Genomic DNA, 27574 nt, shown 5'->3' with positions numbered 1-27574 from the left:
AACGCCACATAACCTTTTACCTGTTGTAGTCCATCTGAGTCACTGACTTGTCTGTGATTTGCAGAATCATAAATCATTGCAGATAATACTTGCCATGATCCTACAATGGACAGGCCTACTGTATGCGCTGCTGGTTGGGATTTGTTGCTTGGAAAAACAATATTTGAAGTGCACACAATCTAATATTATGTAATTTAACCTGGTTGCAGTTCTCCTTTAATACAGATTCAATAACATGTCAAAAACTATGCTGAGTTAGCCACTTCTTTTCGAAACAATTCCTATCTAGGCTAAAGCGTATTCCTCCCCCAATTCTTTGTAATCACACCTCCTCCCAGCAGCATGCAGACTTCAAATAGATTAATTTCTTCTGAAATTTGGAACATGCCTGAAAACTCTCAGTTTGAGATCTTACTCTCGCTTTATTACAGTTTATTACGATCACTTGGTCCTTTCTTTATCCTAGCTATGATAGTTACCATACCAGTGCACCCTGCAGTATTGATATAATAGCAATAGTTATTTTTATCTTATGATGACAGGTATCATTTAAGGTCACTGTAATCATTAATGTAAGCAGAGCAGCCTTTTCTCCAAAGCTCTTGGAATATAAATCCCTGTATCATTAAACTGCAGATCCACAGCCAATTTATGTCACAAAGAATTGCCTTCAATTCATACAAACACTGAAGAAAGAACAATATAAGAATTTTTTTTACATGACTGACTGAATCAGAGATGGCTATTTTCTTCCCTGCTAGGGTTTGAATTCAGCTTGCAACATTTTGGGCTATAGACGTTTTTTTTCATAATAATATTATTCATAAAAATAACTCTAAAACCAAAATGTATAAATGGAAAGTCACCACTACAGTGTATGGAGACGAGGGGGGGAAAGTGTTAAAAAAGGGGAGGAGGTCTGTGCCAGAAAATTCCCTGTGCAGAACTCAGAAATCTAATTTTCTCCCCTCCTTTTCCAAGGGTATATCCCCACCTCCAATGTAAACTTTAACTGCAAACTGCAGTGCCTCAGCACCACAATTCTCAACATGTCCACAGCCCTGTCCGGCCTTTAGCACCCTCTTAGGTGTCAGTTACAGTTTCTGCTGAGCAGACACTCCTTTCCAGTAATCCAAAATGTCGTGCAAGTCCTCCCCTTTGGCAAACTGGACTTTTTTGCGCAAAGCATGACCAGCTGCTATGTAGACCTCTTCTCGTGTGTGTTTTTTGTAAGGACGGAAGCGCTCCCATATCTTGTGGGTGTTTTCAGTTGAGTATTCTGGGCTAGAGGAGTATCCAGAGAAATGGTGTCTGGGTGACAGCTGGGAATAGCTAGAGTCTCTCTTGGAACGAGAAAGAGGTTTCAGAAAGCTCACTCTCTGGCTTAATGTATCAGCACTTTCTTCATAATAAAGAGCAGGGAAGGAGTGACGATGCTCACTACAGTGATAAGAAGGCTTGACATCTAAATGGTGAACTCCTGCAGAGGACACAAGCGGAAGGCGGTCCAAGGGACTGTTGAGGGGGCTGCTTTTCTCAATATATTTGGAGTCACACTTTAAAGGCTGATCAGGGACATCCAAACTAAAAACTCTGGCACTCTTAATGGAGCCACTAGACGAAATGCTGCAGCGTTTCTTTGCCACTGTGGCAGCATCTGCACTCAGCTGGCGCTGGAGAGGATGGACACCCTCCTTGTAGGGAGGAGAGAGGAAGCTCAACCTTTCCAAATGACCCGAAGAGCTGGCTGGAATTGACTGGCAATCGTAGCCCAGCTCCGGGTCCCCCCCCCCTAAAAAAGAAGCCGTGTCAAGTTTTAGGGCATCAATACAGTTATTGATAATTTGATTCACTTTATCCACTTCTTTGGCAATAGTGGATATTTCAGCTGCTGAGCCTTCACCGTTATCTAATTCTCTGAAGTCTTCTTCATCCTCGTCTGCTCCTGACATGCCTCTTTGATTCCTGTCTAGTCCTTCCCCACTTCGTACTTCCATATAATTTGTGCCCTTTGGACCTTTTGGTGTTCCCATCTGAGAGTTCATTGGCTTGGAAGACATTCCTTTATCCCCTCCACTTCCAAGTCCAACAGATGTTGGCAGTGAAGATATACGGGAGATTGGAATAGGATGTTCTGAGAGCTTCTGAGAAGAATGAGCTCCAATACAAGGGTCAACATCTGAGCCATAACGCATTTCAAGAATAGTCTTTTTCACATTGAGGGATTTTTTCTTCTCCTCTTGCATTCTCTTTTTTCTTAGACAGTAGTAAACCACTCCCAAAATGATGACCATGCCAAAGAGACAACCTAATATAGTCATAATATAGTGAGTGGTGGTGGAAGTGTTGGGAGAAAATTCTTCCTTATCCTTGGACCGAGTAAAAACAAACAGGCAAGTATGGTTGTACCTCTTTGAGTTCCGAATGGATGCTACACAGAAAGTATAATTGACATGAGCCTTCAGCTTATCCAAGGTTATATATTCTTTCCTGTGCTTCAATGTTGTGACATCGTATACAAAACTGTTGTTGTACTGTACCAGAATGTACATCTTTTTAAAAGGAGATGGAATAGTGACAATTAGAGTAGCTGAACTTCCTGTTACATGGTGAATTTCAATAGTGGGTATGGCAGAAGAATCTGTGGTAGAAGTGGGGGTTGGCTCAGATGAAAGAAGATCCCCAGGAATATAGCCAGAATTTTCATCTGTATCAGGCAAGGAGTTTGGTATGAAAGGTGTTGGCCTTTCACGTGGTATATAGGCTCCATTCTTGCACTGTGCTTGAAGGACAGTTTTGGCATTTCGACTATGGTGAGGCCTGGGGCTGAGAAGTGGGTAACCTGCAAATTCTCTGGGGCTTTCACATTGCAATCGGTCATAATTACGAGTAATATTGTTGAACCTGACTAACCAGCCAAGAAAGCCATAAAGTTCACAGTTACAATGAAAAGGATTTCCTGCCAGTTCACATGTCATAAGTGCTTGAAGACTGACAAAGGTAATACTATCTAGCTTTGTGAGTCGATTAGAGGATAAATCAATGCTGATAAGGCTAGGACACTCTGAGAAAGCTCCTGGTGTTACCACCTCTATCAAATTGTGCTGCACAAAAAGGAACTGTAGTCTGGGCATACCCCTCAACATTCCCTCTGATAAATTAGTCAATTTATTATACCCAAGCTGCAGGAATTGTAAGTTGGATTGTCCCAAAAAGGCTCCATCCTCAATATATGAGATCTCATTTTTTGTAAGATTGAGGTCTGTTAGATTTCCAAAGCGGGAGAGGGAAGCATAGCCAATAATCTTTAACTTATTTTCATTAAGCCTAAGATCATGAACTGTACTGTTGATATGCTGGGGGATGGTTTCGTATGGTGGTTGATTCTGGCTACAGATGGCTAGCCAGACATAACCCTTGTCACCTTCAATCAGCCAGCAATCACTCTCTGCCCCTGGTGGGAGGTACCAGAAGAAAGGAACTAGTGTCAAAAAGAACCACCAGTATGACATGTTGCAAAAAAAACAAGAATGATGGGCCAGAGGAAGATATGATATCCAACTGCAGATTTAGCTTAGCGCAGTCCATTTACGACAGTCTGAGACAAAATTTTGCACATCATGTTCTATGGGACAGGATATGAGAACAAGTCTCTTCTTAATAATAGTATCTGATCAAACAGCTAGCTCCCCGTGAGCGACCAACAGTTCCTCGTTTGTGTTTCCCAGTGTTTTTCTATCAAGCCGTGGAAAGTTAAAATGAACGGAAAGGGTGACAGGGAACAGAGGACAGAGATTGTGTATATAAGTGTGCCAGCCGCCTCTGTGCCCTGGGATGTAGATTTCAAGAGATGAATCCGTCTCTGTTTCTGTCCGTCTCCAGCTGCCACCAGAATCTGAAAGAAAGAGAGACAAGGCTATGTCAGCAGCGAAGGAAATAGGAGGGAGAGAAGGAAAGAAAGACAGATGCTCGGAGGTAGAAAAGAAATGGATATACAGAAGAAAGACAAAATGTCAAATACGGGCATGTTAGAAAGAGATGCTAGATTTTTGAGGATATAAAACAGAGATAACAAGAGGAAAATTTAGAAAGCAGAGAAAGTCAGGCAAGTGGAAATAGGTGATAAATATGTAAATGATCCTCACACTGCCAAGGAGGGGGAGACAGGCAGGGAGATTAGAGGGAGATATAGCAGTAATCAAAGGCACTGGGCTGAAAGATAAAGAGGAAGAGAGTGAAAGAATGAAGAATGTAGAAGCTGATGAAAATTAGAGTATATAGCAGACTGCAAGATACAAAAACTATACCCAACCAATGAGATGCATTTCTAAACTGTAAAATAAAGATTAACAAAGCATAGCATTTACCAGATCCCCCCCCTATTCGTTTTGTTTTTATAGTGGAAAATGCTCCCTGATGAATTCAAGATACATTGCTGCTACATCTGACACAGTCACACAGAAGATAAATATAGGTCATTGCTGTGCACAGAAACTACATTCCCCTTGTATTGATATATGAGGCTATTATTTGCTGTGTGAGAGAAACTATCATTCTCTAATTGCCATATACTTAAAACAAACAATAGCAATTTAGCGGCTGCATAGATGGCTGCATGGGCAGGCAGTGTTTGGCTTTGCCTTGAACAAGAGCGCTAGGGTCAAAAAACCTGCACAGATGTTGGCTTGCAGAGCAGTGTCAATGTGAAAAAAAAGCTGTTTGTTGGCTCAGAGAGGAGGGGGAGGGGTTGGCTTGTAGTTTGTGACTATTGAGGCTATAGAATAAAAAGACAACAGTTAAGTAAGTAGGGAGCTGAGCTTTATTAGGCTAATTGTAGGAAAGCAAAAAATATTCAGTTTGCATGTCTTTTTTAAGGAGAAGCACTCTTACAAGTCTTCCAGCTTTACAGAAACATATCTGAGACATATTTGGATACCCAGGGGCTTATTTTTTATTTTTTTTACCAGATGGTATTTTACACCCACCAAACGGCATGCCATCTTTCTATCCGTTTCTCCTGTCTGTTTTAGAGGATGCCCTTCCTCGGGCTCCTTTCCCTCTTCACTCTGCCCCCCTCGCACCTGTACGCACTCTGCCCCCCTCGCACCTGTACGCACTCTGCCCCCCTCACACCTGTATGCACTCTGCCCCCCTCACACCTGTACACACTTGGCACCCTCTCACACCTGTACACACTCTGCCCCCTCACACCTGTACGCACTCAGCACCCTCTCACACCTGTATGCACTCTGCCCCCTCACACCTGTACACACTCTGCCCCCCCTCACACCTGTACACACTCGGCACCCTCTCACACCTGTATGCACTCTGCCCCCTCACACCTGTATGCACTCTGCCCCCTCACACCTGTATACACTCTGCCCCCCCTCACACCTGTACACACTCGGCACCCTCTCACACCTGTACGCACTCTGCCCCCTCACACCTGTATGCACTCTGCCCCCTCACACCTGTAAGCACTCTGCCCCCCTCACACCTGTACACACTCGGCACCCTCTCACACCTGTACACACTCAGCACCCCCTCACACCTGTACACACTCAGCACCCTCTCACACCTATACGCACTCTGCCCCCTCACACCTGTACGCACTCGGCACCCTCACACCTGTACGCACTTGGCACCCTCACACCTGTACGCACTCAGCATCCTCTCACACCTATATGCACTCTGCCCCCCTCACACCTGTACGCACTCTGCCCCCTCACACTTGTACGCACTCTGCCCCCCTCACACCTGTACACACTCTGCCCCCCTCACACCTGTATGCATTCTGCCCCCTCACACCTATACGCACTCTGCCCCCTCACACCTGTACGCACTCGGCACCCTCTCACACCTATACACACTCTGCCCCCTCACACCTGTACGCACTCTGCCCCCCTCACACCTGTACGCACTCTGCCCCCCTCACATCTCTACACACTCAGCACCTCTCACAGCTGTACGCACTCTGCTCCCCTCACACTTGTATGCACTCTGCCCCCTCATACCTTTACGCACTCAGTACCCTCTCACACCTGTACGCACTCTGCCCCCCTCACACCTGTACGCACTCGGCACCCTCACACCTGTACGCACTCTGCCCCCCTCACACCTGTACGCATTCTGCCCCCTCACACCTGTATGCACTCGGTACCCTCTCACACCTGTACGCACTCTGCCCCCCTCACACCTGTACACACTCTGCCCCCTCACACCTGTACGCACTTGGCACCCTCACACCTGTACGCACTCAGCATCCTCTCACACCTATACGCACTCTGCCCCCCTCACACCTGTACGCACTCTGCCCCCCTCACACTTGTACGCACTCTGCCCCCCTCACACCTGTACACACTCTGCACCCTCTCACACCTGTACACACTCTGCCCCCCTCACACCTGTATGCATTCTGCCCCCTCACACCTATACGCACTCTGCCCCCTCACACCTGTACGCACTCGGCACCCTCTCACACCTATACACACTCTGCCCCCTCACACCTGTACGCACTCTGCCCCCCTCACACCTGTACGCACTCTGCCCCCCTCACATATCTACACACTCAGCACCTCTCACAGCTGTACGCACTCTGCTCCCCTCACACTTGTACGCACTCTGCCCCCTCATACCTTTACGCACTCAGTACCCTCTCACACCTGTACGCACTCTGCCCCCTCACACCTGTACGCACTCTGCCCCCTCACACCTGTACGCACTCTGCCCCCCTCACACCTGTACGCATTCTGCCCCCTCACACCTGTATGCACTCGGTACCCTCTCACACCTGTACGCACTCTGCCCCCCTCACACCTGTACGCACTCTGCCCCCTCACACCTGTACGCACTCTGCCCCCCCTCACACCTGTATGCACTCTGCTCCCTCACACCTGTACGCATTCTGCCCCCCTCACACCTGTACGCACTATGCCCCCCTCACACCTGTATGCACTCTGCCCCCCTCACACCTGTACGCACTCTGCCCCCCCCTCACACCTGTATGCACTCTGCCCCCTCACACCTGTACGCACTCTGCCCCCTCTCACACCTGTACGCACTCTGCCCCCTCACACCTGTATGCACTCGGTACCCTCTCTTACCTGTACGCACTTGATACCCTCTCACACCTGTACGCACTCTGCCCCCCTCACACCTGTATGCACTCGGTACCCTCTCACACCTGTACGCACTCTGCCCCCTCACACCTGTACGCACTCGGTACCCTCTCTTACCTGTACGCACTTGATACCCTCTCACACCTGTACGCACTCTGCCCCCCTCACACCTGTATGCACTCGGTACCCTCTCACACCTGCACGCACTCAGTCCCCCCTCAAACCTGTACGCGCTCAGTCTCCCCTCACAACTGTACACACTCAAACCCCTCCGATGTCTGTATACACTCAGCCTCCCTCACACCTTTATGCACTCAGCCCCCCCTTTCACGCCTGTACGTACTTAACACCTCTCCTCACACCTATACGTACTCAGTCCCCCTGACGCCTGTACTTACTCAGCCCCCATCATGCCTGTACAGACTCATCCCCCCCTCACAACCATGCACACTCAAGCCCCCCAAAACCGTACGCACTCTGCCCCCCCTCTCAACCATATACACTTACCCCCCCCTTGCAACCTTATGCACTCTGCCCCCCTCACACCTGTACGTACTCGGTACACTCTCACACCTGCACGCACTCAGACCCCACTCAAACCTGTATGCACTCAGCCTCCCCTCACAACTGTACACACTCAGACCCCCCGATGTCTGTACACACTCTGCCTCCCTCACACCTTTATGCACTCAACCACCCCTTCACGCCTGTACATACTCAGCCCCCCCCTCACACCTGTACGTACTCAGTCCCCCTGACACCTGTATACTCACTCAGCCCCCATTGTGCCTGTACGGGCTCATCCCCCCTCACAACCATAAACACTCAAGCCCCCCAAAACAGTATGCACTTAGCCCCCCCTCACAACCATACGCACTTAGCCTTCCCTCACAACCATACGCACTCAACCCCCCCCCCCCTCACTCCTGTACACAGACAACCCCCCCCCCCCCACCCAGTCCCCCTCACATCTGTATATGCACACACATCTGTAAACGCACACACAGCTTTGCCCCCTCCCCTGTACCCAAACAGGCCCCTCCCTTCACTTGTACGCACAATCCCTACTTGTATAGGTGGTCTTCCTAGTCCCAGATCTTGTTTCCACAAAGCTGACAGGTCCCTGAGAGTCAGAGAGGAGCCAATACAGGCAGCACACATGAGGAGTGCGCATGCAGGAAGTAGCCAGAGGTGGTAGTAATGAGCCCAATGTGAGCTCAAAGACACAGAACTCACATCAAGATTCTAGAGTGCATGTATATAGAAAGGGTGTGCAACCATGCAGCTCCCCTGCCTTCTCCCTGTCCTGCTGGGTGGCTGACCCCCCTGGGATGCCCATGACCCCCCGGAAGTGTATGGACTGTCCCCCACTGATAGCAGCCCTGCCTGTCATTCTGGTCCATTGACTTTGTCGCTAACCCCAACTAACCGTAAAAAAAAAGTATGAAAATTACATGTTCTGACTCTAATTTGCCTGTAGTGCATGGTTGCTTTTGATGTGTGTGTGTGTTGGGAAGTATTAATGCCAAAGACAGCTAGGAGACTAGCATTTTTAGAACGAGGACAGCAGTGGCAGCCCCTGTATTGTAATCATTACTAGTTTTGTGCAAGGAGAGAAAAAATGATTCCTTGCTAGCAGGCAACAGTACAAAACAGAAGTGTTTATTACTTAATTTTAGCCATTTATGGTAAGCCTAGCTCTGCAAGCTTTTCAGGTCTCATTACAGATTAACAGGTATGATAATTAGTCTTTTTCATTTATGCAGACTATTAATTAATGCAGCTGTCCTTTTGTAGTGGGAAAAATGTTGAGCACTGTTTTTGTAAAAAATATACAGGATATATTGTGACAGTGGGAAAATTCGACACAGGATTCACATTTAGGGTTAATGCAAGATTCAGAACTATCATTTCTGAGTGAAAATAGCTGTGTTTTTGGCTTTCTCCAGATTCTGTAGTTCTGGATCAAGACATTCCATCCCGTGACTAGATTTTTCTAGATGTCTGCAACCTGGCTGACTACGCAGGTGTGCTGGGTCATTATATACTCAGGTTTGGAGACAGTTTCCAGTTTGGAGACCGCTGTCTAGGGTTGCCACCTCATCCCTTTTAACCAGGACACACATTAATTACACAGGTTCTGGAGCTGATTAAGGTGGTAATTAAACTCGCTAAGTGCCTTATGTGCATTATATTAGCCTCAGAACCTGTGTAAATAATATGTGTTCTGGTTTAAAGGGATGAGGTGGCAACCCTACCGCTGCCAGTGTGGGAGTTGGAAGGTCTCGCCAGGAGTCAAGAAGCCACAGGACAGTGGTCTCATCGAGGGGTCAGAGGGCCCAGCCAGAAGCCACGAGACAGAGGTCTCATCGAGGGGTCAGAGGGCCCAGCCAGAAGCCATGAGACAGAGGTCTCATAGAGGGGTCAGAGGGCCTGGCCAGAAGCCAGCAGGTCTCAGTTCCAGGAGTCAGTTTTTGGCTCCTATCAAGGGAATCAGGAGAACAGCAATCCTTAGGCCAGAGGTGGGCATTGCAGAAAGCCCAGTGTTCCAGGAGAGCTGGACAACACAGTCAAAGGGACTGGTAAGAGGAGCAACAGTGCTACCAACTGGTGAGCCAGGTGGCATGACATTTTTTTTATGCATGTTATGTGGAAGAAACCCCTGCATGGGCAACTGATGTACAAATTAACTTTCTGTTTATTGAATAAAAGTGGGCTGCCATGCCGTAAAATACAGTTTTGGACTGGCGCAAATCATTGTAAACATGCCTACCACTTGAAACAGGTGCATGTGGGGGCATTAGCTTGTGAGAGCTAGCAAAGAAGGGAGAACATCCTCAATTGCAGCATTCAGCACCTGCCAAATAGAATGGTAAGTCTGTGGCTGTTACAAATGTGAGAAAGACTGGTCATGTGAAGTGGGAGTAAGTCCAATGAGAAAATCTGCTTTCAGAGACTTGCTGCAAATTAATACCCTGTGTATTGGCAATGCAGATTTTAAAGTAGGACCTACAGGAAGATTGAGGATTGTTAAGGACTTGTCTCAATGCAATGCCCTTTGTAGCAGAAAGGCAAGGGTTAAAGATAAACACAAGGGTGTGTACTAACAAGTATGAAAATGGTGATATATTTTCCTCTGTGTTGGTGTCTAAAGCCTCGTACACACGCGTTGAACATCTGCAGGGAATTTTCGTCCGACGACCGATCTGCCGATTTTCGGCTTGTTAGTATGATGCTTCCGACAACCGACTCCGACTTTTCGGCCAAAAAAAATCTGGTGTGCAGGCTATAAAATTTTTGTCCGCCGTCAAAACACGGCCGATTTTCGTGCGGTCAGTACAGATTTTGACAGGGAAAAATCTTATGAGCAAGACTGGGCATGCTCAGAGAAGAAAGAACACAAAGAAAGCAAACCAACACATGACATCACTTTTGAAGTAGAATTTTGTGGGGCGAGAAAATTCGTGTGCAGTCTAGGCACATTCCAACCAACAAAACACCACTCTGGACAAAAGACGTACGACCTGTCGGCCGATAATCGTTGCGTGTGTACTAGGCTTTAGGCTAGGGTTTCCCCGCATCCAATTTGCATGACAGGAGATTGTGACCAACCCTCAGTGGAGCTGGTTCACACATCTCCTTGGTGGCTGCAGAGCAGATTGCACAGGGGCCCTGTGTGTCTTTGGCTCCATTTCAGATTTGAATTCAGCCAAAAATTTGGGGCTGATTTGTCCCTGAAACAGAGAACAAGGACGCACCAGACCCCTGCTGTGAGCTGCGTCTGCATTAGGTGTGAACCCAGCCTTAGAGGGAAAACTGTTCTGTGTAAGGGGCAGGAGTGATTCATCAGAGTGTTGAAGTAGATATGTCAGAGGTGACCAATGAGAGATATATGCCATTGTCCCTAGCAACCATGGCAGGTGCAACAAAAGTGTCCCTGGACATCTCCCAGGAGCTTGTGGTGTCTGAGCTTGAGGTTTCCCAAGACAACTGTGTAGCCACCCCGAAGGATGAGAGAGTGTCTTATAAGGTAAAAAGTGATTTAATAAATGTCCCACAGGCTCAAGCTGGTAATTGGACTGTGAAAGTCACAAATGATAATGAGGAATGTATTTCTGCCAATGTTGATAATTTGATGTCTCTCATGGCAACTACAGGCAGTGCTGCAGATTTGTCCCTGGAAATTTCACAAGGTCTTCCTCTGTTTGAGCCAGTAGTGGTCAAGGACAGCTCTGATACTGCTCTGGTGGAACACAATGAAAAAATTGCTTAAATGGTGGAGCATGTATTATCAGAGTCTGATGTGGTTAAAAGTGACTTGAGCACATGTTTGCTGCCAAGCCACTCTGTCTGCCGGTGTCTGCTTGGGCTGATGGAACAGTGCTGTAGAGCATTGACGACTGGAGCACAGAATGGATATACTGGGATGGTCTGGCCAAAATGTTAGCAGCATTATTAAGGCCCTGTTCACACCTGCTGAAGAGCATTGGCGACTGGAGCATAGAGTGGATATACTGGGAGGGTGTGGCCAAAAATTTAGCAAAATTAATAAGGCCCTGTTCCCACCTGAGCGTTTTTCAGCTCATAAGACGTTCATCTCAGAAGTCTTAAAATGCCTGAAGCTCAAAAAAGTACATGAGCTTCTGTTTTGGTGGATTACAGGTGTTTCTGTTAGATGTCAATGCCTGCCTCCAAACACCTGCAAAAAACGCTGAAAATCGCCTGAAAAAAGCCTGAAAACGATACGCTTGGGTGTGAATGGAGTCTTAATGAAGCATTTATGTGTAACAAAGGGGTGGACATGACAGCTGCTATGGCAAATGCAGGGTCAGCAGAGCAGTCACTAATCAACGGTGTGGTGGCTGCTGCAGAGGAAGAGGAACTGAATAAGGGTGCATGCTTGGCAGAGGTTTTGTCCACAGCCCAGCAGATGAGCAGTGTTGAGTGTCAGAATGACATAATACTTGATAATGACTTTGAAAAGCCCAGTGTTGCTAAAAATGAGAGGATTAGTATGACACATGCATGTGGCAGTGCTCAAGAGGAGCTGCAAGTTGTGTTGGGGACTTCTAGAAAGGTGAAGGTCTCTTTAAAAGTCTCTGCCTCTCAAGCATTAGTGAGTGAGCCCCTCCACATCGATAATAACAGGAGAATCCCTAGAGTTTGAATGTGGGGTGTATAGAGATAACTGATACATTGCTGGAAATGTTGGAAGTTGTAAAAACACATTCACCATACCTGGATGTCTCCACCGCAGATTGGGAAGCCTTGTACTGCATAGTACCAATCAGTGGAGGCAGGTGGTATAGGCAATGTTAAGCAATGTTGGTAAAAATTGGTATTGATTACTGCAATGTTGGCTACTTGTGTGGAAAGTGGTTTCACAGTTCTCTGCAGATGTGCTTCCAGCGGCAGAAAAAGTGTTAGAAGATGGTGTTTATGGGGTGTCGTCTTGCTGGTGCAGGCGGAGGTGTGGCTGAGCAGAGGTTGGTACATGACGCATATTGTGTCTCACCCACTATACCTTGTGAGAGGGAAGGGCCTAGAACAGATGCGGTGTTCTGTCAGAATACAGCTACAGATTCTGCAACCAGAAGTGACGTTTGGATGAGAACAACTTACTGCGCATGCGCCATGTGTTCCAACATGGCCGCTCTGCATTCCAACAGGTTTCTAATGTGACAGAACACAAAGCAGCGATGGACATCTTCTTACACCCAGTCTTGAATTTTAGATTCATTTTAGCAGTTAATTCGCCTTATATTTACTGAATATCAGTATTAAATTTCTATTATTATTGTACAATAGTAAATATAGAGAGAAACCTGCATGTAAAAGATGGCAATGGCCATATTGGTACACCCCGCACTGCTCAGCGACAAGCTGATTATATAGTGAAATAGACTATTTCAGTCGGTCGCGGTGAAATAGTCTATTTCAGTCTATAAGGGGAGTTCATTGCTAAAATAAATGTAAAATTCAAGACTTGCGTGGGTGTAAGATGTCCGCTGCTGCTTCGTGTTCTGTCACTTTAGGAAACCTATTGGAATGCATAGCAGCCATGTTGAAACGCATGGCGCATGCGCAGTAAGTTGGTCTTGTCTGAACATCACTTCTGGTTGCAGAATCTGATAGATAATGCTATTCTGATAGAACAGCGGCAGTGGTGGGGATTCTGCCCATCACCCACAAAGAGGTTCAAGTTGAGGTACCCGGACACTCTGACAGAAAATAATGACAGTGTTGGTAACTGTAACAGGGAAATGTGTGAATCCATGCTGATGGTTGCAAATGAGGTATTGGTTGCCAAGAATAACCACAAAAGGGTTAATGAATCCAAAGGTACACCAAGAGTAGTTGAAGTTGGTACAAATGAGGGTTGGCAGAGGAGGTTCCTTACAGCGTCAGGACAGCATCAGTAAGTTAGAGAAAGGTGGCAAGAAAGCCAAAATACCCCAAGAAAACAAAGGTATTCTTAGAAGCCTAAGATTGAAGGTTAGAAGGGTTGATAGAAGGAGAGATATGACTTCGTTAACAAATGCAAATGCACCTACCGCTTGAGTTTGATCACCCCAGTCTACTATATATATATATATATATATATATACAGTATATACACACACACACAGTGGAAATTCACATCAACATGTAAGTGGGGTGCAGCGTAGTGCAGCAGAAATAATTTACAGTCAGGTGCAATATAAAACTTGTATTGAAGTAATCCAGCAACAATTCACCATAGAGCCAGTGGTCCCAGCTAGCTAGCCAGCCAGGCACACTCAGTTTCCAATAACAAAAAGAGACAGCAGTGTCGGTCGAGAGGGGCAGAATGCAGTAAAATAGACAGTAGATGAACAGATGAGAAGTCTAAATCAAATCAATATTTGGTGTGACCATTCTTTGTCTTCGAACAGCATCAATTCTTCTAGGTATACTTGCGCATAGTTTTTGAAGAAACTCAGCAGGCAGGTTGAGCCAAAAATCTTGGAGAACTAACCATAGATGTTCTTTGTGTAGACTGCCTCAAATCCTTGTGTCTCTTCATGTAATCCCAGAGAGATTTGATTATGTCGGGATCAGGGCTCTGTGAGGACCAAACTATCACTTCCAGGACTCCTTATTCTTCTTTACACTGAAGATAGCTCTTAAATAGTATTAGGCAAGCAGTTCAGACCGAGCATAAGTTCGGCCCGAACATTGCCTGTTTGCCTGTTTGCGAACACCTAAATTTGTGTGCATTCTAAGTCTTGGTTGGGCAAAGCTTTGCTCAATCAGGGCACAGTGACGAGCTGGTTGTTAGCAGCGGGCCGGGAAGCCAGCCACTGCTTCCTAACAACTGATAAGTCATCAGCTGTCAGCGGTCTTCCCCACTAACAGCTTAATGAAAAAGAAAAACATTGTTGGCAATAGAGAAAAGTAAAAAAAAAAAAAAAAATGGCCTACTCCAAAATAAAAATAAAATGGAAGGGGTTCCCCCCAAAAGTCATACCAGACCCTTGGGTATGCTATGGATTTTGAGGGGAACCCCCACGTAAAAAAAATGCAGTGGGGTCCCCCCGAAATCCATTCCAGACCTTTATCTGAGCATGCAACATAACAGGCCAGGAAAGGGGGGGACGAGTGAGCACCCCCTCTCCTGAACCACCATACCAAGCCATATGTCCTCAACATCAAGGGGGGCTTTACCACAGGTGCAGGGGTGGCAGACCCCCACTATCACAGCCCAGGATTGCTGGGAAGAGGCCCTTGTCCCCATCAACATGGGGACAGGGTGCTTTGGGGTGGGGGCCCCCCTGCCCCAAAGCACTCCCCATGTTGAGGGCATGTGGCCTGGTATGTATCAGGAGGGGGGGGCACTCACTCGTCCCTCCCTTTCCTGGGTTGCCAGGCTGCATGCTCTTCTTTATTTTTTTTGGTGTGGGCTTCCTCCTAAAATCCATACCAGACCCAAAGGGCCTGGTATGGATTTGAGGGGGATTCCCCATGCCGGTTTTTTAACATTTTTGCATTGCCGCCAATGGTATTGTATTCCCGGCAGTTTAAATATAATTTTTTTTTTATATATATGTCAGCATATTTTCTGCAGCAGGTTATATACACAGTACAGATGTGCCACTTTACAGGAAGACTAATGGCGCTTTTCCACTGCATAGAACCGTACCGGCTCGGCACGCTTTTGTGCTTTTCCACTGCGGTACCGCATGGTATAGGGTCGGAACGGTTCGGTACGGTATGGTATAGGTTTGCTTTTCCACTGCATGGAATCGAACGGTACGGTACGGTACGGCTCTGAAAAAACAGTACCTACTCGATTGTGGTTCCAACAGGTACCAAACTGGTACCATATCCCACAATCCTTTGCATGCAGTCACTACTAGCCACTGATTGGTCAGAGAATCACACCCACCCCGTTGTTATCCCACCCACTTAACTTTAGTACTACTTTAGTGGAAAAGCAAACCTATACCGTACCGAACCGTTCCGACCCTATACCATGCGGTACCGCAGTGGAAAAGCAAACAGGGCCAAGCAGGGCCGAGTAGAGCCGAGCCGGTACTAGCCGGTACTTGCAGTGGAAAAGTGCCATAAGGGGACAACTCAAACACTATATTCAACCACTTAATGACCGCCCGTTGCAGTTTTTCTGTGGCAGGTTGGCTCTGTCGCGTGAAACAACGTAACTGTACGTCACTTCGTGGGACCGCTAGCAGGGGCGCTCGTGCCCATTCACCACAGGGGAAGCTGATCAGTGGGTCCGGCGGCCGTTATTGAAGAACTGAAGAACTGATTCCGTTTTAAAGGAAAAGGGTGGTCACTCCAAATATTGATTTGGTTTGGATTTCTCTACTGTTCATTTACTTTCCATTTTGTTAATTGATAAAAAAAATAAACTATTAAGACTTCTATTTCTATAAGCACTGTCAATGTACAGCATTTTCACACCTGCCTTATAGTTTTGCACAGTACTGTGTGTGTGTAAATATATAAAACATTTTTTTTTTTCAGGACAACCTAGTCTTCATAGAATTTTCATGCATGAATTGCATTTACTGTGGTAATAAGCCAGGGTACTTTTAACTCTACCTTTTGGGTTAACAATGTAGTGTAAATTCTAGATTTGCACTGCAAGCTGTTATGCCAGCTAAGCAAAACCATACCCAATAAAACCTATACAGTTTAAAAAAAAAAGCTGATCTTGTTTTAGAAAAGTCCCACAGGTCCATGTTTTAAAGATGAGTTGCCAGTATCAAATTCAAATAGATGAACATTTTGAAGCGTAAAAGGAGTATAAAGTGTTGGGGCAGTTTGAAAGTGTTGGGATATAATATTTCATACAAGCCAGGTATATGCACTGTCTACAACCACAGACTTCTCTCCTGAGCACACTGGAATATTAGATATTTATTTAGTTGAGCTAAATCAGCAGGCAGAACTCCTTCTTATACACATCTTTGAGTCCCTAATTCTGTTACTTTCTACTAAAGAAGTATCCAAACTTTTGAATGGAGATATCCCCGGTAAATTGGAAGAATTGGAACAAAAGTACGGCACACCTGCCCAACTAAATTTACATACCTTAAGATATTCCACTTCCTTCCTAAATATCCCTCACTTAAACTTTATCTCCCTCCTAAAGCATGGAACTTCTTTACCCAACCTTAGCCCAACGTCAGAGATATTTTTAACTCCTCTATCCTCCAGGACAAGCTCATCATGTTTAGTAAAACTAAGGCTATGCTATTATGGGAACGAGACCTCCATATCCCTTTCACCCCCTCTCAATGGCAAACTGCCATAAAATCAATTATTAAAGCCTCTCATTGCACCAACCACTCTATGCTAGCTCTAAATACTACCAATAGATGGTATTATACCCCAGCTAGAGTGGCCAACTTCTCTTCCTCCCTATCCCCCTTATGCTGGCTTATTGTGGGCAGTCAGGCAACCTTATACATATCCTCTGGGGCTGCCCCAATTTCAACAGCTATTGGAAACAAGTCTTCCAATTACTTGCCATTTTTTACTGGAATCCTTAGGAAACCTGACCCTGCCTTACCCATACTCAATATTGGAATAGAACTATACCCAACAGAGTTCCAACCCGTGGTTACCCATATTTTGCTTGTAGCTCGTACTGTAATAGTATGAAATTGGAAATCTAATTTAATTCCCAACCTCTCTGACGTGGTGAAGATGGTGAACCAAAATTTACCTTTGAACGCCTCCTGGCAAACAATGCCCTGCAACACACCACATTCCCCAAGTCATGGAGTATATGAAAAAGGAATAATGTGAAATTCTCCCACTTGGTTACGTAAAGTATTTGTTTAACTTTGAACTAGTGATGAGCCGAACACCCCCCTGTTCGGTTTCACCAGAACACCGCCAACGGGGGAAAAGTTTGTTCGAATAATCAAACTCCATTGAAGTCTATGGGACTCGAACTTTAAAATCAAAAGTCCTCATTTTAAAGGCTTAAATGCAAGTTATTGCCCAAAAAAGTGTATGGGGGTCCAGGTACTGACCTGGGGGATATGGACCAAGTGATTTAATGATACTTAAAGTGAAACAATAAAAATTAAAAATTCCTTTAAATATCATGCCTGGGGGGTCCCCTTAATATGCCTGCAAAGTGGCCCATTTGTGAGATGTATAGATCTTGCTACAGCAATACTGACATTTCAAGGAAAAAATGTAATTTAAACTTGCTCGCAACTTTAATGTATTGTCGGCTCCCCACAATACTTCGGGTCTGGTATGGATTTGGATCTGGTTCGCCAAAATTATAATAAAAAGAAAACCTGCAGGGCGCAGGAACGAGCCCTGCTCTTAAAAAATCCATACAAATTTGAAATCGCATGTACTTGTCATACAGGAGCAGAAAAATTGGGCCTTGGTTGTTAGTGGTGCCTGAACACTGCAACCCCTAGCAGTTACTCTTGCTGGGTGCAGGAACGGGCCCTGCTGTTAAAAATTCCATACAAATTTGAAATCGCATGTACTTGTCTTACAGGTGCAGAAAAATTGAGCCTTGGTTGTTGGTGGTACCTGAACAACGCAACCCCTCGCAGTTACTCTTGCTGTTAAAAATTAGATACGAAATTGAATTTGCATGCACCTGTCATACAAATGCTTAAAAATTAGGCCTTGGGTGTTTTTTGGTTGTGCCCTAACCAAAAACATAGTCGGAAGCTAGCATTATGAAGATTGAGGAATAGGATAGGCAGCATATGCAGTCTTCATGGAATGGCAGACCCCTAGCAAATTCAATCAGTTACATCAGCATCAGGGGCTTGATAGCTGCTGTTGATCCAGGACTGATTAATTTTAATAAAAGTCAGCTGGTTAACGGAGTCTGTGGACAGACGTACTCTTTTGTCCATCACAAAACCTCCAGCAGCACTGAATGTCCATTTGGAAAGCACACTGGAAGCAGGACATGCCAGTAACTCCATTGCCTATTGAGCAAGTTCTGGCCAGTGGTCAATCCTCATGACCCAGAAGCCCAGTGGATGCTCAGTTGGAAAGGTCTCCAAGTCTGCTCTTGCCCCTAGATAATCCTGCTTTATATGATGGAGACACTGCCGGTGGTTACTTAAACCTAGCATGACCAAAGAATTGGTTAAAGGCATCAGTCAGTCGGCCGCCTTCTCCAACTCTCCTCCTTTGGCTTAAAGATGCCTCAGAAAGACGTCCAGAGAATGTTAACCTCCCAGGTTGAGGAAAGAAATAACGTGAGCCTAGAGAGAGGGGGTGACAATGACAGAACAGAAACTAGCAGTCATGTTCCCACAGCTGCAACATAGTGCCAAGTTTGCTCTAGTGACGAGGAGGTAGGGGATGATGAGGTCACTGACTGTACTTGGGTGCCTAAGAGAATAGAGGAGGAAAGTAAGGAGGAGGAGGTGGAACAACTACAGCGAGGCAGGATATGCTCCAGGGGCCGCATTAAGGGCAGCCACCCTATTGCATCATGCCACAGAGCTCCACAGGTGCAGGGCGCTGCTAACTCCCTGCTGACTTCAAAAAGCTTATTGGTGTAGGCTTTTTTCAACACAGTAGATCGCAGTGTTGCTGTTTGCAATTTCTGTCTGAAGCGGAACAAGGTTGGCCAGAACACCAGGCACTTAGGCACCACATGCTTGACAAGACATATGATGACCTGCCATGAAGTCCGTTGGCAACAGCACCTGAAAGATTAACATCATAGAGAATAGCATACTTCATCTTGCTCCTCATCTGGGATCTCTACCCCTACTATACCTCATGTCTTTTCAAAAACCTGCACTGAGAGGGATGATGGTATAGAAATGAGTGCCACAGATACTTGCACACAATCTAGTATGAGCCTGTGTGACAGAGGATGAGGAGGACGAAGACGGCTTAGTTATCCACTCCACCAACTCTTCTGCATCTTGTGGCTCAAAAACACGGCCAGCACTGGAAAAAAAGGCAAGCGTGCCCGCCTGCAGAGAATACACCATGTCCGTAACCACCACTTTTCATTGTGGACACAGAGGCTTCTTGCCCTCTTTTAGTGGCCTGTGAGCGTCTGCCTCTCCTTGTTGGCCTTTCGGACATGATGTGAATTTTAGGGGGGGGGTTATAACTGATTATTATAGAATTTAGGATGGAGATATGATGCTTGGGTGCAATAACGTTGTGCTTGGTGCACTATAAACTATTTTATTACTGTGTTTTATTTTTTTGGGAGGGATTCTTATAACTTTTTAGTATAGAGTGTGGAAAGCGAATATGGTGCTTAGGTGCAATACTTTTGTGCTTGGTGCACTATAAACCATTTTATTACATTTTTTAATTAATAAAGAAAAAATAAATAAAGCCCCAAAAAAAAAGAAAACCCCTGCTGAGGCAGAAGGAATAGCGCCTGAGATGCACAAGGGGGTATTGCAACTATGCCTTTAATATTATTAATGCTGTTGCGCCGCCGACAAAAACACCCACATCTGGAGCAGAAGGAAGAGCGTCTGAGATGCACAAGGGGGTACAGCACTTTTGGCCCTAATATTATTGGTGCTGGTTTTCCACCAAACAAAACACCCACATCTGGAGCAGAAGGAAGAGCTTCTGAGATACACAAGGGGGTACAGCAAGTATGGCCCTAATATTATTGGTGCTGGTTCACCATTAAAAAAACACCCACGTCTGGAGCAGAAGGAAGAGCGCCTGAGGTGCAGAAGGGGGTACATCAATTATGCCCTTAATATTGTTGGTGCTGGTTCACCACCAAAAAAACACCCATGTCTGGAGCAGAAGGAAGAGCACCTGAGATGCACAAGGGGGTACAGCAATTATGGCCCTAATATTATTGGTGCTGGCTCACCACCAAAAAAACCACCCACGTCTGGAGCAGAAGGAAGAGCACCTAAGAAGCACAAGGGGGTACAGCAATTATGGCTCTAATATTATTGGTGCTGGTTCACCACCAAAAAAATCCCCTCTTGTCTGGAGCAGAAGGAAGAGCGCCTGAGATGCACAAGGGGTTACAGCAATTATGCCCTTAATATTATTGGTGCTGGTGCTCCAACAACAAAAACACCCATGTCTGGAACAGAAGGAAGAGTGTCTGAGATGCACAAGGGGGTAGAGCAATTATGACCCTAATAATATTGGTGCTGGTTCACCACCAAAAAAACACCCATGTCTGGAGCAGAAGGAAGAGCACCTGAGATGCAAAAAGGGGGTACAGCAAATATGGCCCTAATAATATTGGTGCTGGTTCACCACCAAAAAAAACTCCCATGTCTGGAGCAGAAGGAAGTGCGCCTGAGATGCACAAGGGGGTACAGAAATGATGCTCTTAATATTATTGGTTCTCGTTCACCACCAAAAAAAAGACCCACGTCTGGAGCAGAGGGAAGAGCGCCTGAGATGCACAAGGGGGTACAGCAACTATGCCATTAATATTATTGGTGCTGGTGCACCAACAACCAAAACACCCACGTCTGGAGCAGAATAAAAAGAGCCTGAGATGCACAACGGGGTACAGCAATTATGGCCCTAATATTATTGGTGATGGTTCACTATCAAAAAACAAACACCCACGTCTGGAGCAGAAGGAAGAGCGCCTGAGATGCACAAGAGGAGCAGCAATTATGCCCTTAATAATATTATTGCTGCTGCGCAAAAAAAAAAAAAATATTGCTGCTGATGCAGAAAGACGCACTACCACCTGCGACAAACAAGGGGGAGTACTAATATTGCAGCAACAGAAACTGATACTGCTAAAAAAAAAAAAAAAAAAAAAAAAAAAATGAAAAGAAAAAAAATGTCTATACAGTGCCTTGAGAAAGTATTCGGCCCCCTTGAACTTTGCGACCTTTTGCCACATTTCAGGCTTCAAACATAAAGATATAAAACTGTAATTTTTTGTGAAGAATCAACAACAAGTGGGACACAATCATGAAGTGGAACGAAATTTATTGGATATTTCAAACTTTTTTAACAAATAAAAAACTGAAAAATTGGGCGTGCAAAATTATTCAGCCCCTTCACTTTCAGTGCAGCAAACTCTCTCCAGAATTTCAGTGAGGATCTCTGAATGATCCAATGTTGACCTAAATGACTAATGATGATAAAATGAATCCACCTGTGTGTAATCAAGTCTTCGTATACATGCACCTGCACTGTGATAGTCTCAGAGGTCCGTTTAAAGCGCAGAGAGCATCATGAAGAACAAGGAACACACCAGGCAGGTCCGAGATACTTTTGTGGAGAAGTTTAAAGCCGGATTTGGATACAAAAAGATTTCCCAAGCTTTAAACATCCCAAGGAGCACTGTGCAAGCGATTATATTGAAATGGAAGGAGTATCAGACCACTGCAAATCTACGAAGACCTGGCCGTCCCTCTAAACTTTCAGCTCATACAAGGAGAAGACTGATCAGAGATGCAGCCAAGAGGCCCATGATCACTCTGGATGAACAGCAGAGATCTACAGCTGAGGTGGGAAACTCTGTCCATAGGACAATAATCAGTCCTATACTGCACAAATCTGGCCTTTATGGAAGAGTGGCAAGAAGAAAGCCATTTCTTAAAGATATCCATAAAAAGTGTTGTTTAAAGTTTGCCACAAGCCACCTGGGAGACACACCAAACATGTGGAAGAAGGTGCTCTGGTCAGATGAAACCAAAATCTAACTTTTTGGCAACAATGCAAAACGTTATGTTTGGCGTAAAAGCAACACAGCTCATCACCCTGAACACACCATCCCCACTGTAAAACATGGTGGTGGCAGCATCATGGTTTGGGCCTGCTTTTCTTCAGCGGGGACAGGGAAGATGGTTAAAATTGATGGGAAGATGGATGGAGCCAAATACAGGACCATTCTGGAAGAAAACCTGATGGAGTCTGCAAAAGACCTGAAACTGGGACGGAGATTTGTCTTCCAACAAGACAATGATCCAAAACATAAAGCAAAATCTACAATGGAATGGTTCACAAATAAACAAATCCAGGTGTTAGAATGGCCAAGTCAAAGTCCAGACCTGAATCCAATCGAGAATCTGTGGAAAGAACTGAAAACTGCTGTTCACAAACGCTCTCCATCCAAACTCACTGAGCTTGAGCTGTCTCTCGATGTGCAAAACTGATGGAGACATACCCCAAGCGACTTACAGCTGTAATCACAGCAAAAGGTGGCGCTACAAAGTATTAACTTAAGGGGGCTGAATAATTTTGCACGCCAAATTTTTCAGTTTTTTATTTGTTAAAAAAGTTTGAAATATCCAATAAATTTCGTTCCACTTCATGATTGTGTCCCACTTGTTGTTGATTCTTCACAAAAAATTACAGTTTTATATCTTTATGTTTGAAGCCTGAAATGTGGCAAAAGGTCGCAAAGTTCAAGGGGCCGAATACTTTTGCAAGGCACTGTATATCAATGGAAAAAAAAAAGGGGGATCAGTGGGGTGACACAGACGTGTTGTATACAATACACTTCAGTGACCCCACTGCAATCACAGCACAGCATTAAACTGACTGCAGTACACTGTGTAACATAAGAATGAGCCCTACACTACACTGCAATGGCTGATATATACACTGCAATGGCTCATATATATATATACTGCTCTGGCAGATACAGTATATACACTGGACTTGGCTGATATATATACTGCACTGGTGGATATATAGCCTACAATAACTGATAAATGTATATATTGAGCTATCTGATATATACAGTGGGTACGGAACGTATTCAGACCCCCTTAAATTTTTCACTCTTTGTTATATTGCAGCCATTTGCTAAAATCATTTAAGTTCATTCTTCTTCCTCATGAATGTACACATAGCACCCCATACTGACAGAAAAACACAGAATTGTTGACATTGTTGCAGATTTATTAAAAAAGAAAAACTGAAATATCACATGGTCCTAAGTATTCAGACCCTTTGCTCAGTATTTAGTAGAAGCCCCCTTTTGATCTAATACAGCCAGGAGTCTTTTTGGGAAAGATGCAACAAGTCTTTCACACCTGGATTTGGGGATCCTCTGCCATTCCTCCTTGCAGATCCTCTCCAGTTCTGTCAGGTTGGATGGTAAACGTTGGTGGACAGCCATTTTTAGGTCTCTCCAGAGATGCTCAATTGGGTTTAAGTCAGGGCTCTGGCTGGGCCATTCAAGAACAGTCACTGAGTTGTTGTGAAGCCACTCCTTCATTATTTTAGCTGTGTGCTTAGGGTCATTGTCTTGTTGGAAGGTAAACCTTCGGCCCAGTCTGAGGTCCAGAGCACTCTGGAGAAGGTTTTTGTCCAGGATATCCCTGTACTTGGCCGCATTCATCTTTCCCTCGATTGCAACCAGTCGTCCTGTCCCTGCAGCTGAAAAACACCCCCACAGCATGATGCTGCCACCACCATGCTTCACTGTTGGGACTGTATTGGACAGGTGATTAGCAGTGCCTGATTTTCTCCACACATACCGCTTAGAATTAAGGCCAAAAAGTTCTATTTTGGTCTCATCAGACCAGAGAATCTTATTTCTCACCATCTTGGAGTCCTTCAGGTGTTTTTTAGCAAACTCCATGCGGGCTTTCATGTGTCTTACACTGAGGAGAGGCTTCCGTCGGGCCACTCTGCCATAAAGCCCCGACTGGTGGAGGGCTGCAGTGATGGTTGACTTTCTACAACTTTCTCCCATCTCCTGACTGCATCTCTGGAGCTCAGCCACAGTGATCTTTGGGTCCTTCTTTACCTCTCTCACCAAGGCTCTTCTCCCCTCTAGCTCAGTTTGGCCGGACGGCCAGCTCTAGGAAGGGTTCTGGTCGTCCCAAACGTCTTCCATTTGAGGATTATGGAGGCCACTGTGCTCTTAGGAACCTTAAGTGCAGCAGAAATCTTTTTGTAACCTTGGCCAGATCTGTGCCTTGCCACAATTCTGTCTCTGAGCTCTTCAGGCAGTTCCTTTGACCTCATGATTCTCATTTGCTCTGACATGCATTGTGATCTGGAAGGTCTTATATAGACAGGTGTGTGGCTTTCCTAATCAAGTCCAATCAGTATAATCAAACACAGCTGGACTCAAATGAAGGTGTAGAACCATCTCAAGGATGATCAGAAGAAATGGAAAGCACCTGAGTTACATATATGAGTGTCACAGCAAAGGGTCTGAATACTTAGGACCATGTGATATTTCAGTTTTTCTTTTTTAATAAATCTGCAACAATGTCAACAATTCTGTGTTTTTCTGTCAGTATGGGGTGCTATGTGTACATTCATGAGGAAGAAGAATGAACTTAAATGATTTTAGCAAATGGCTGCAATATAACAAAGAGTGAAAAATTTAAGGGGGTCTGAATACTTTCCGTACCCACTGTATATCCTGCAAAAACTGATAAATGTATATACTGAACTATCTGATATATACGGTATATCCTGCAAAAACTGATAAATATATATACTCCACCATCTCCTGAAATAGCTGATAAATATATATATCTACTACACTGGCTGATCTATTATTATATAAACCGCACACTCCACTAACTACCCTGCCTAATCTCCACTCCTAACACACTAAACATGGCTGCCTTTTAAGCAGCCTTTATATATTGTGGGGCGTGGACTTAGCTCCTGAGCCATGATTGGCTAAAGGCACCCTGCCTTTGGCCAATCAAGGACATTGTGCTGTGATTGGCCAAAGCATAGAGGTCAAGGTGCATGCTTTGGCCAATCACAAGCATTGCATTATGGCGGGCAAATTTCCCACAAACTGCCCTGTTTGTTTGTTGTTCTACGAACAAACGAACACCCGATGTTCGAGTCGAACTTAGCTTTGAATCGAACTTGAAGCTCATATAAGTTGTACTAGAATTTTAGCACTTTTCGTTTTACACTTTGTATTTTGTATTTGCATTTCGTATTTGGCACCTAATGTTTGCCCTTCTATACAATTTTTGAAAATTAAATACAAATTTTTGAAATAAAAAAAAATATCCCAAGTCCTCCTGCTCTCTTGCTCCCTCAACACCTCCTCCCATGCTTAGCTCCAGGACTTCTCCAGAGCCTCTCTCATACTCTGGACCTCCTTACCCTAATCTGTTCAGCTATCTTCTACTCTGTCCAACTAAAAGCACATATCTTCAGGAAAGCCTATCTCGCCTTTATCTAAAAACTGAAAAAAGTTCTTCTTTCATCAATTAATCCCCACATAGTTGTTACCTTTTGTATCACTTGCCCCTCCTTTTTAGATAAGCTTTTACAAGCAGGGCTCTCCTAATCCTCTTGTCTTGAATTGTATTGTAAATGTATTTCCCTTTATTTTGTAAAGCTCTACACAAGCTAAATAAATCCTGGATAATAATAATAATTGGATTACCATGAAGACAGTTAAATACACAGTTCAAATAAATATATGTTTACTGTTTTACATGTCAAAGATTTTGGTCTGCTACACATACACTATATTGTCCAAAGTATTAGTATTGTCAAAAGTATTGGGACGCCTGCCTTTACACAAACACATGAACTTTAATGGCATCCCAGTCTTAGTCCATAGAGTTCAATATTGAGTTGGCCCACCCTTTGCAGCTATAACAGCTGGACCTTGCTTTGTGTACTGGTCCAAATCATTTGATGGAGGGGGGATTATGGTGTGGGGTTGTTTTTCAGAGGTTGGTCTTGGCCCCTTAGTTCCAGTGAAGGGAACTCTTAAGGCATCAGCATAACAAGACATTTTGGACAATTTCATGCTCCCAACCTTGTGGGAACAGTCTGGCGATAACCCCTTCCTGTTCCAACAGGAATGCATACCAGTGCACAAAGCAAGCTTCACAAAGACATGCATGAATGAGTTTGGGGTGGAGGAACTTAACTGGCCTGCACAGAGTCCTGACCTAAACCTGATAGAACACCTTTGAAATGAATTAGAGTGGAGCCTGCGAGCCAGGCCTTCTCGTCGAAAATCAGTGTCTGACCTTACAAATGCGCTTCTGGAAGAATAGTCAAACATTCCCACAGACACACTCCTAAACCTTGTGGACAGCCTTCCCAGAAGAGTTGAAGTTGTTATAGCTGCAAAGGGTGGACCAACTCAAAATTGAACTCTACTGACTTAGACTGGGATGCCACCAAAGTTCATGTGCGTGTAAAGGCAGGCACCCCAAAACTTTTGACAATATAGTGTACCTTTGCTTTTTGACAGAATGGTAACTTTGCTTAATGGTTTACTAACACTGTTTTCCTGGGTCATCTCTATCCTCACTTGAAAGAGGTGATGATACTTTGATTATACAATCATCAGTATAGAGGTGCTTAGGTTCAAGAAAATATACCATTCAGTGTTTAAAGCAGTAGTAAACCCCGCTTGGTCATTTTTACCTACAGGTAAGCTTATAGTGAAGCTTACCTGTTGGTAAAATGAATATGTTCTAAACATGCACTGTTTAGGAGGTATTCACCCTAGATGCAGCCAGTTATGTCACCGGCAGTGGTGTATTTTGGTTTTGTGCTGCCCTAGGCAAGACTAAAATTGGGCGCCCCCCCATATAAATTTGCCCCACTCCTTCCTTTTAGACGGATGTGACTCCCTCCAAAATGTAAGGACTACAAGTCCCAGCATGAACCCCTGCAATCTCATGAGAGGGGGGGTGAGAGGGGGTGGGAGAGAGAGGGAGGGAGAGAGAGGGGGGTGAGATACAGAGAGAGAGGGGGGTATGAGAGCGAGAGAGAGAGAGAGGGGGGTGAGAGAGAAAGAGAGAGGGGGTGGATGAGAGAGAGAGAGAGGGGGGATGAGAGGATGAGAGAGAGAGAGGGGGGATGAGAGAGAGAGAGAGAGGGATGAGAGAGAGAAGGGGGGGTGAGAGAGAGAGAGGGGGGATAAGAGAGAGAGGGGGTGGATGAGAGAGAGAGGGGGGATGAGAGAGAGAGAGAGGGGTGAGAGAGAGAGAGAAGGGGGTGAGAAAGAGAGGAAGGGTTAAAAGAGGGGGTGAAAG

At 45.1% G+C, this 27574-nt stretch overlaps 1 protein-coding gene across 2 annotated transcripts in view; it reads right to left on the bottom strand.

Annotated features, from left to right (window-relative positions):
- Positions 1–221: 221 nt before the first annotated feature.
- ELFN2 (extracellular leucine rich repeat and fibronectin type III domain containing 2) overlaps positions 222–27574 on the bottom strand; it is a 188117-nt gene continuing 160764 nt past the window's right edge. For both annotated transcript variants that reach the window (XM_082265787.1, XM_082265788.1), the window contains exon 2: positions 222–3895. In XM_082265787.1, coding sequence (XP_082121913.1) covers positions 1095–3512 — 2418 coding nt within the window. In that variant the 5' untranslated portion in view covers positions 3513–3895 and the 3' untranslated portion in view covers positions 222–1094. The remainder of the gene's footprint in view (positions 3896–27574) is intronic.

Source organism: Pelophylax lessonae, assembly GCF_965119305.1.
Source record: "Pelophylax lessonae genome assembly, chromosome: 8".
In the NCBI taxonomy this organism is placed as follows: Eukaryota; Metazoa; Chordata; class Amphibia; order Anura; family Ranidae; genus Pelophylax; species Pelophylax lessonae.
The sequence above is the reverse complement of the archived record's forward strand: the minus strand, read 5'-3'. Positions and strand labels throughout refer to the sequence as shown.